Raw genomic sequence first — 9,487 nt, forward strand, 5'->3', positions numbered from 1 at the left:
AAACCTGTGTTAGATTCAGGCTTGCCAAATGAGAATACTGTGTTAGATTCAGGCTTGCCAAAGAGGGGTGAACCTGTGTTAGATTCAGGCTTGCCAAAGAGGGGTGAACCTGTGTTAGATGCAGGCTTGCTAAAGAGGGGTGAACCTGTGTTAGATGCAGGCTTGCCAAAGAAGGGTGAACTTGTGTTAGATTCAGGCTTGCCAAAGAGGGATGAGCCTGCGTTACATTTAGGCTTGCCAAATGGGAAACATGTGCTTGGCTTTTCCCTACTATTGTTGTCAGATAGTTTGGTGAAAGGACCGCTGTCAGTGTTTAATGCTGCCTTACAAAAATCATTCACGTCAACTGCAGGCTTACCACAAACACCGACAGGACACTTAAAAATGCAGCTACTTGTTGTAGGAGCAGGTTCAGTGTTAAGGACTGCTATACCAGCTCCAGGTTTGGTGAACCCTTCAGTGTTAGATAAGGATTTAGTAAGCAGAGGATTGATGTTCATATTAGATGCCGATTTGGTCAAGAGAAGGTTGTCAGTGGTGGACAAGGGTTTGGTGAGGAGGGCCTCTACTCTAGCAGCAGGTTTAGTGACATTTGATGGCCCTTTTTTGGTAAATAGGATCGCTGTGCCAGTTGGAGGTTTGCTCATGGAAGAGCACTTCAAGATAGAGGACTTTGTACAGAGGGAAAGGGGAGTGTCGCAGGTTACTGCAGGTTCCCCCATTACCAGGGCGGGCTTGAAGGCTGGGGGGCTCCCATTGGCTTGACCAATTGTCTTTGGAGCTGAAAGTGAAATAATTGCACAAACATTTTAGCTCACATAGGCTACAGTATTTTGTGGGGTTTTTTCCTGGAAAAATTCTGCATGCTGAGATTATAAACACACTTACATTGGCTGGGCTTTGGTGACTGAAGCATATGGATGGCTTTTACTGTGGAAATGGACACAGATGCACACATTATTATTATTTCTTACAAGCTTTTAAAACCCAGACTCCCAATTCAAGGGTTTTCAAAAGATATACAGTACCTCATTCACATCTCACGTGCAGTCTTAACCCACTGGGAACACACTAGTTGAATCAACGTTGTTTCCACGTCATTTTAAAGAAATTGCATTGAACCAACGTGGAATAGACATTGAATTGACGTCTGTGCCCAGTGGGGAACCTCTGAAATTCTACCTGTGTTCAATATCCTCTTCATTCCTCCATCACAGAAGCATTCCAACTGCTCCTTGAAATGAGTATAAGCTCTCTTCACTGTCCCAAAACCACACAGCGGGTCAATGTTGACGCTCGGCAGGTCTTCAGATACAGGAGAGCTACTGGGGTCTTGGTAGTGCTGGAAAGATTGAAGAAAGAAAACGGCTTCACATATAGCTGAACTTCCAGGGCAGCAAACTATGTCTGTTCATTTAAAGATATCATTCTGCAAAACCGATTATCCTCAAGATAATCCAGTTTCTACTTCTACTACTCTGTGTAAGGAGTATTAAACAAAGAAGTGCTTATACCTGAAGGAAGTATGCGTCATCTTGGGTCAGTGTGAGTTTCTTCAGCTCAGAGTCTCTCTTCTTCAGCGCAATAATCTCCTGCTCCAGACGCTGCAGTTGGGCCTCCGCCCGGTTCACCTCCACCTTCTCCTGAGCCCTGATCAGCTCCTTCACCTCGTTGCCCCTCCGCTCCAGGTATACTTTCAGCTCTGAGAGGGTCCTGGTGCTGTCCAGAACAGCTTCCCTTGCAGAGCGCTGATCGAAAGGAATATAGTGATTTAGACCCTGCCTCAATGTTCTGGTACTTAATTACCCCCCGACAAAGATCAACAGGGAGTCAGTCGATAGAGTGACCACATAAATACCAATATAAACAAACAGCATTTCAATGTCTGTGCCCTTGTTGTCACGATCGTCGTTTGGATGAAGAGAGGACCAAGGAGCAGCGTGATAACAATACATCTTCTATTTATTGAACGAAGACGAAACGAAGAACCGGACTGAGGGGCGGCTCCGGACGCTCCTGACTGGCGGGCGGCTCCGGCAGCTCCTGACTGGCGGGCGGTTCCGGCGGCTCCTGACTGGCGGGCGGCTCCGGCGGCTCCTGACTGGCGGGCGGCTCCTGACTGGCGGGCGGCTCGGGCGGCTCCTGACTGGCGGGCGGCTCTAGCGGCTCCTGACTGACGGAAGGCTCTAGTGGCTCAGGACAGACGGGCGGCTTTGACGGCTCAGGACAGACGGGCGGCTCTGACGGCTCCAGACAGACGGGCGGCTCTGACAGCTCCGGACAGACGGGCGGCTCTGACGGCTCCGGACAGACGGGCGGCTCTGACGGCTCCGGACGGGCGGGCGGCTCTGACGGCTCCGGACAGACGGGCAGCTCTGACGGCTCCGGACAGACGGGCAGTGCAGGCGGAGCTGGGCAGACGGGCAGCGCAGGCGGCGCTGGGCAGACGGGCAGCACAGGCGGCGCTGGGCAGACGGGTAGCGCAGGCGGCGCTGGGTAGACGGGTAGCGCAGGCGACGCTGGGTAGACGGCAGACTCTGGCCTGCTGAGGCGCACAGTAGGCCTGGTGCGTGGTGCCGGAACTGGTGGTACCGGGCTAAGGACACACACCTCAAGGCTAGTGCGGGGAGCAGCAACAGGGCGAACAGGGCTCTGGAGACGCACTGGAAGCCTGGTGCGTGGTGTTGGCACTGGTGGTACTGGACTGGGGCGAGGAGGTGGCACCGGATAGACCGGACCGTGAAGGCGTACTGGAGCTCTTGAGCACCGAGCCTGCCCAACCTTACCTGGTTGAATGCTCCCCGTAGCAGGTTATTCCACCTCCCAGCACTGGGCTGTGCTGGTGAACCGGGGACACCATGCGTAAGGCTGGTGCCATGTACACCGGCCCGAGGAGACGCACTGGAGACCAGATGCGTTGAGCCGGCTTCATGGCACCTGGCTCGATGCCCACACTAGCCCGGCCGATACGAGGAGCTGGGATGTACCGCACCGGGCTATGCACACGTACAGGAGACACCGTGCGCTCTTCCGCATAACACGGTGTCTGCCCGTACTCTCGCTCTCCACGGTAAGCACGGGGAGTTGGCGCAGGTTTCCTACCTGACTTCGCCACACTCCCCTTTATCCCCCCCCCCCCAATACATTTTTTGGGCTGTCTCTCTGGCTTCCAGCCACGCTTCCGTGCTGCCTCCTCATACCACCGCCTCTCGGCTTTAGCTGCCTCCAGCTCATCACGAGGGCGGCGATATTCTCCAGATTGTGCCCAGGGTCCTCCGCCGTCCAGAATTTCCTCCCAAGTCCATGAGTCCTGCGATCGCTGCTGCTGCCTTTTACCACGTTGCTTGGTCCTTTGTTGGTGGGTGATTCTGTCACGATCGTTGTTGGATGAAGAGAGGACCAAGGCGCAGCGTGATAACAATACATCTTCTATTTATTGAACGAAGACGAAACGAAGAACACTTGACAAACTAACAAAACAACAAATGAACGAACGTGAAGCTATACTACGACAAGTGCAGACACAGGCAACTTACGTAATGACATAGACAATCACCCACGAACTACCTAATAAAGAAAATAAAGATAACTAAGGCCAGGGCGTGACACTTGTAAAGAAACATTCACTAGAACAGATAGTTTTTTTAATGCAAAATCATTTTCATTTTAATCCTCATATCCCACATATGTTTTACAAATATGTCCTGCAGAATGTGCTGCCCTTTGGTCTGATATGCATTTGGCAACATGTCAGCGCAAGGCCAAGCTTCAGCGCCTGATCAAGACGGTGGGAAAGATCATTGGTAGTATGGACCAAGAATCAGCTGCTTTCAGCCTGTACACAAAACTCATCCTCTAAAAATGTATCATTTTACAGGACAGTACACATCCCCTTCACCCGAAATTCAGTCATAGCCTGACTAGGGGAAGACGACTTCTTTAAAAAAGAAGCTCAGGAAAAACAGATATAAGGACTCTTTAATTCCAACAGCCATTAGGCTGTACAATGGATAGTCTAATTGGACTGTTGACTAGTTGATAGGTGTGTACAGTAAATATATATTGCACTTGCACTGTAAATCTGCAGCCTATTGTACTTTCATATAAAATATATTGTGTAATATTCTGAGTTTTTATGTATTTTGTTTTTTTAAGCAAATTACCAAATTAATATATCCCTGGTGGGATAATAAAGGTGATCTAATCAAATCAATCTAATCTCATTAAAGATGCACTGGTACTTTAGAAAGCTAATAGGATGGCGATAACAGATTCAATGCAGTACAACATGTGTACAGATAAAGTTATGGCAGATTAAGTTAACTTCAAACACCACCACCACTCCCTCTCTCTGACCTTGATCATACACAGTAGCCCATCTCTTCCAAAACATCCTATCTCACCTTAAACGACATCAAAGCTCCCCTCAGGTGCTCCACCTCCTCTTCCTTTTCCTTGACTTTCGGTCGACATGATCCTCTTGTGGCTTCTGTCTCTTTCTGTGAGCAGAGAAGCCCCAGACAACACAACATGAGCTTTCCACTTTCTTAACAAACAAAATGCACTAATAGCAACAAAGGAAACATGATAAGTAGAGCTGAACAGAGAGTGACACACGTGATACTATATGTGATAACCAGCATAGATCAGGATGTGATTTACAAGATTAGGCTAAACGGCAGAACTAAATCACTGTGCCAGAGCGCTTCAGATTACCTTTTACATAAAGCTAAATGATGTTCCCCCAATGAGTTTTAGCCAGGCCTGCGTAGCAACCAAGTGGTGCACTGCCCAAAGCCCTGGTCTGCTCTATAAAACCTATGTAAATTACAATCGCCAGAACGGCCAAACGAAACAACATTTTACGGCCGTTTGGGCCTCTAACATTAGAACAAGTTCGATCTCCACGATTCATTATTTTAAAGTTAGCTACAAATTCAGATATTTTATTAAGTAGTGATCCATTCTGACTACTACATTTGTCATCACACAGGACCACGCAGCGTGTGGTTGACTCTCTCAGGCAGGATGAAAAGGACTACATCGCCATCAGTAGTTTTCAATAGGAAAATCGTGGATGACGTCAGCGCTACCACGATCTACTGGTTTTAATGTCTATGGTTTTAGCACCTACCTGCTTCTCCATTCTTTCATCTGATGCAGGGACGGTGACATGGCCTTTGTGATCGTACAGTGCACAACTCACACACACACACAGTTTGTCGGTTCTGCAGTAAACCTCCAGCAGTTTGTGATGAGTTGAGCAAACCCGTTCCTGTAATCGTCGGGTGGCATCCAACAGTTTGTGCCCTCCAAAGGAAGGGTTTTCATAGTGGGGCTTTAGGTGAGTCTCACAGTACGAGGCCAGACACACCAGGCAGGACTTGACAGCTTGGTTCGCTCCTCTAGTGCAGAAGTCACATGCAACCACATCTTCTGTAAGAGGAGCAGCTTGGAGTTCTGTCTTCTTCAGTTTCGCCAACATTTCCGCCAGAATAGTATTTCGGTTCAGAGTGGGCCAAGGTTGTGTAAGACTTTCTTTGCACTGGGGGCAGATCTGACCTCCCATCTGGTCCTCCTGCTCCCATAAGCCCTGGATACAGCCCATACAGTGACTGTGTCCACAAGGCATAGTCACCGGATCTTTCAGCAGGTCTAGACAGATGGGACAGTTGAAGAGGTCCTGTTCCAATGAGATAGAGGCTGTCATTTTACTCGACATTGTGTCTGATCTACAGCTAACCAAGTTGTGTGCGGTAACTAGCCTAGAGCGTAAAATACAGAACTGAGGTGGGTACTTCACTGACTGAAGAGAACGCAAACATAGTGTAAAAAAAAAGAAGAGTTTCATTTCTCTTGAAATCCTGACTCACTGTGGGTATGGTCACATTGTTCATTATTTTTGTCTCTCTGACGCTCGAGGTTGCCAGGCTTCTCGTCATAACGCGCACCTATCACCAACGTTGTGCGCGCCAGCGCTTCATCGGACTCAATCACGTCATTGATTGCCTGCCATATATCTGTCACTTCCTCATTTTCATTCCCGTGTCTGCATTGATGTTGTTTTGTTTCTCTTGTCCAGACGCTGCTCTGGCTTTGTTTCTATTTATTGTAAAATCCTCACCCTGTACTTGCTTCCCGTTTCCCAGCGTCTGTCGTTACGGAACCGTTTCAAGTTTATATAAAATTCTCTAACTTCTGTAGGGTTATCAAGTTTCCACACATCTACTGATATGTGGCTATTATTCTCTTTCTATCGTATATTGTTACTCAACATACCGAATATGGTAATGGAAATTTTCTTTGTATAGTTTGAGGCTTTTTTAATGATCATATATATGCAGCTTCTTCTTACTGTCACAAATTTAACAGATGTGTACGCAGTTAAATTATGAACTCTTGAGATTATTTTATAGAATACATAGTTCAATTTGTATTTACTCTGAAAATTGATTGCATATACACAGTGTACAAAACATTAGGAACACCTTCCTAATATTGAGTTGCATCCCCCTTTGCCTTCAGAACATCCTCAATTCGTCGGGGCATGGACTCTACAAGGTGTCGAAAGCGGTCGTTATCCACACGGGAAACTGTTGACTGGGTTGCAGTTCTTGACACTCAAACCGATGCGCCTTGCACCTACTACCATACCCCGTTCAAAGCCACTTAAATATTTTGTCTTGCACACATACACAATCAATGTCTCAAAGCCTAAAAATGCTTATTCAACCTGTCTCCTCCCCTTCATCTACACTGATGTGGATTTAACAAGTGACATCAATAAGGGATCATCGCTTTCACCTGGTCAGTCTGTCATAAAAAGGGCAGGTGTACAATGCGATATCTATTTTCACTTTCAGTTCCGCTCATACATGTATTCTTATTTTAATGTACACGATGAGGTCACAGATTTGGGATAAATACCAAATTGGCAAAAAAGAATATCATTAACCGTATCAGTCCCGAAACCCCAGCAAAAATCGGATTTTCATTTATCTGACTTTCATTTATCTGCATGTCCAGCTCTTATATATACATTTTTAAGACAACCAGGGCTACAAGTAGAACACAAAACAATTTGGCATCAACATTTGCATTCATGAGTTTTATTGACAAACTGTCAATATAAAAATAAGGTCTTCCAAATAAAAAAAATTATAAAAATGAATTTATATTCACATATGCTGTAATTACGGAAATGGTTTGCTCAATGGTAAATTAATATCCAACTAGTCAGTGACAACTAGATTGTGACAGCAACTATGTGATGTTATTACAGTATTATAGATACTATGTCCTAGGATTCCTTATGATCTTCTAACGACTCTTGAGTAGCGTTTGAGCGTCTTAGAGCAAAACATATTACATGTGCATGTTTGCGGGAGCTCAGCTATTCATAGATTGTTTATAGTTTGTAACTCAAACAATTTGAATCAACTTTTGTTTTTAAAGTGAAATTTCAACCACAGGATTATGTCATCATGTTAGCCAAATTTTTACATGGACAAACCTTGTATAAAATATGTTTAATTTGTACCTTTAAAACAACGTCAGATCTTCAACATTATATCCACTATCAGAAAAACAAAACAATAGGGGAGCACTGTGATCTAAAGATACACTTTGGTCTCCCATCCAGGATTTTAACCAAACCCAGCTTAGTTATGGTATTTGTCAGTAACTATTTTCAATGTGCTATCATGAATGATTGTTGAGAGTTCTCTACTTAAAAACGAAATAGATTTACTGTTTCTATCGAAGCCATTCCAAAGAGTAGGTTTAAAACCTCTTCAGGATCCGCCCCTTTTTTTCAATTCTCGCCTAAAATGACATACCCAAATCTAACTGCCTGTAGCTCAGGCCCTGAAGAAAGGATATGCATATTCTTGGTACCATTTGAAAGGAAACATTTTGTGGAAAAGTGAATGGAATGTAGGAAAATATAACACAATAGATCTGGTAAAAGATAATACAAAGAAAAAACAACAGTTCTTTTGTATTGTTTTTTTAAAAGAAAGAGAAAGGCCATAATGTATTATTCCAGCCAAGGTGCAATTTAGATTTTGTCCACGAGATGGTAGCAGTGCTCGTGCAAAGTTTTAGACTGATCCAATGAACCATTGCATTTAAAAATTATGAAGACTGCCCAAATGTGCCTAATTTGTTTATTAATAACTTTTCATGTTCAAAATTATGCACTCTCCTCAAACAATAGCATGGTATTCTTTCATTGTAAGAGCTACAGTAAATTGGACAGTGCAGTTAGATTAACAAGAATTTAAGCTTTCTGCCAATATCAGATATGTCTATGTCCTGGGAAATGTTCTTGTTACTTACAACCTCATGCTAATCGCACTAGCCTACTATAGTTCAACTGTCCCGTGGAAGGGACACCGATCCCGAATAAGTTTTTAACAAAGAAAATGAAATGTAACCATACTTTAGAACTAAAATAATCAATTATGACATTTAGGCCTACAGTATATAGCATTTGCAAAGTCATCATCAGCCATGGTTTCAATTCAACCCAGATTTCAAACAAAAATTGACAATACAACAGTCCTAGGGTTTCAAGCTCTGGTTGATTTCAAATGTAATTATATTTAGTAGGGGTGTAATGCACGGCTCATTATGTATTGCGGTTTTGGGGTCACAGTTCAAGTACAGAGGGAAAATGAAATGCCAACAGTTACTGTAGTTATTTTTTGTTTATTTGGCAAAACTAAAAAGCACCCTATTTGTGGCCCAAGTCCAGCTACTGTGACAGTATCCACAATGTTTCTGGCATTGTATGTTGTAACAGGGATTGTTATGTTGAGCCTCTCAAGTAGAGGTCTTAAGAGAAAATACTTGAAAGTAGTACTTAAGTAGTTTTTTGGGGTATCTGTACAATGTTTTTTCAGCTCAGACTTACTCAAGAGGCAATGGTATAAGCATCGTAGGCATAGACTATAGGCCTAGTGATTTTATATTTAAAAACATTTTTGTTATATATTCATTAGGGTTCACATTGCGAACCAAACCGAGGTCCCCGTACCGTTCATGTCTCGTTACACCCCTAATATTTAGTGATATTGAATTGTGTTTCAAGTATCAACATTTGAAGGAGATGTATATTCTGCTTGGGATAGTTCCATCTGTGCCACTGATTTAGTCTGGCTTAAATTCCAGTTTGTCAACAAATTAATAATTGATATGTTGGATTCATGTCTCCATCTCAACAAAAAATTAAGTTAAAGAATAGGACTAAATCAAATAAAACTTTATTTAAAGTGCATTTGTTGACAAGTTAACAAATTCTATATTGGATTCACGTCTCCATTGTAGAATAATAGTGAAGACATCAAAACTATAAAATAACACATTGTGTAGTAACCAGAAAAGTGTTAAACAAATCAAAATATATTTTATATTTGTGATTCTTCAAAGTAGCCAACAGTTGCTCTGAAAGATTTTAAGTGCAGTCACAAAAATCATCAAGCGC

The 9,487-nt window shown here is 43.8% G+C and overlaps 1 protein-coding gene across 1 annotated transcript; it reads right to left on the reverse strand.

The window, feature by feature from the left end:
* Positions 1-1,508: 1,508 nt before the first annotated feature.
* Positions 1,509-5,722, reverse strand: LOC120043929 (E3 ubiquitin-protein ligase TRIM47-like). Its single transcript, XM_038988529.1, has 3 exons — positions 5,135-5,722; positions 4,404-4,499; positions 1,509-1,748 (listed from the first exon to the last, which is right to left on the reverse strand). Exons 1-3 carry the CDS (start codon positions 5,720-5,722, stop codon positions 1,509-1,511), a joined length of 924 nt encoding a protein of 307 aa, XP_038844457.1.
* Between the last annotated feature and the right edge of the window lie 3,765 nt (positions 5,723-9,487).

This window comes from Salvelinus namaycush, chromosome 3, assembly GCF_016432855.1.
Source record: "Salvelinus namaycush isolate Seneca chromosome 3, SaNama_1.0, whole genome shotgun sequence".
NCBI classification, from domain to species: domain Eukaryota; kingdom Metazoa; phylum Chordata; class Actinopteri; order Salmoniformes; family Salmonidae; genus Salvelinus; species Salvelinus namaycush.

Coding starts and splice junctions, on each gene's coding strand:
- LOC120043929 (XM_038988529.1), bottom strand. CDS start 5,722: ATGTCGAGTAAAATGACAGCCTCTATCTCATTGGAACAGGACCTCTTC. Junction 4,500..5,134: donor ATGAAAGAATGGAGAAGCAG/GTAGGTGCTAAA, acceptor CTCTGCTCACAG/AAAGAGACAGAAGCCACAAG. Junction 1,749..4,403: donor GAGCTTTGATGTCGTTTAAG/GTGAGATAGGAT, acceptor CCTTTCGATCAG/CGCTCTGCAAGGGAAGCTGT.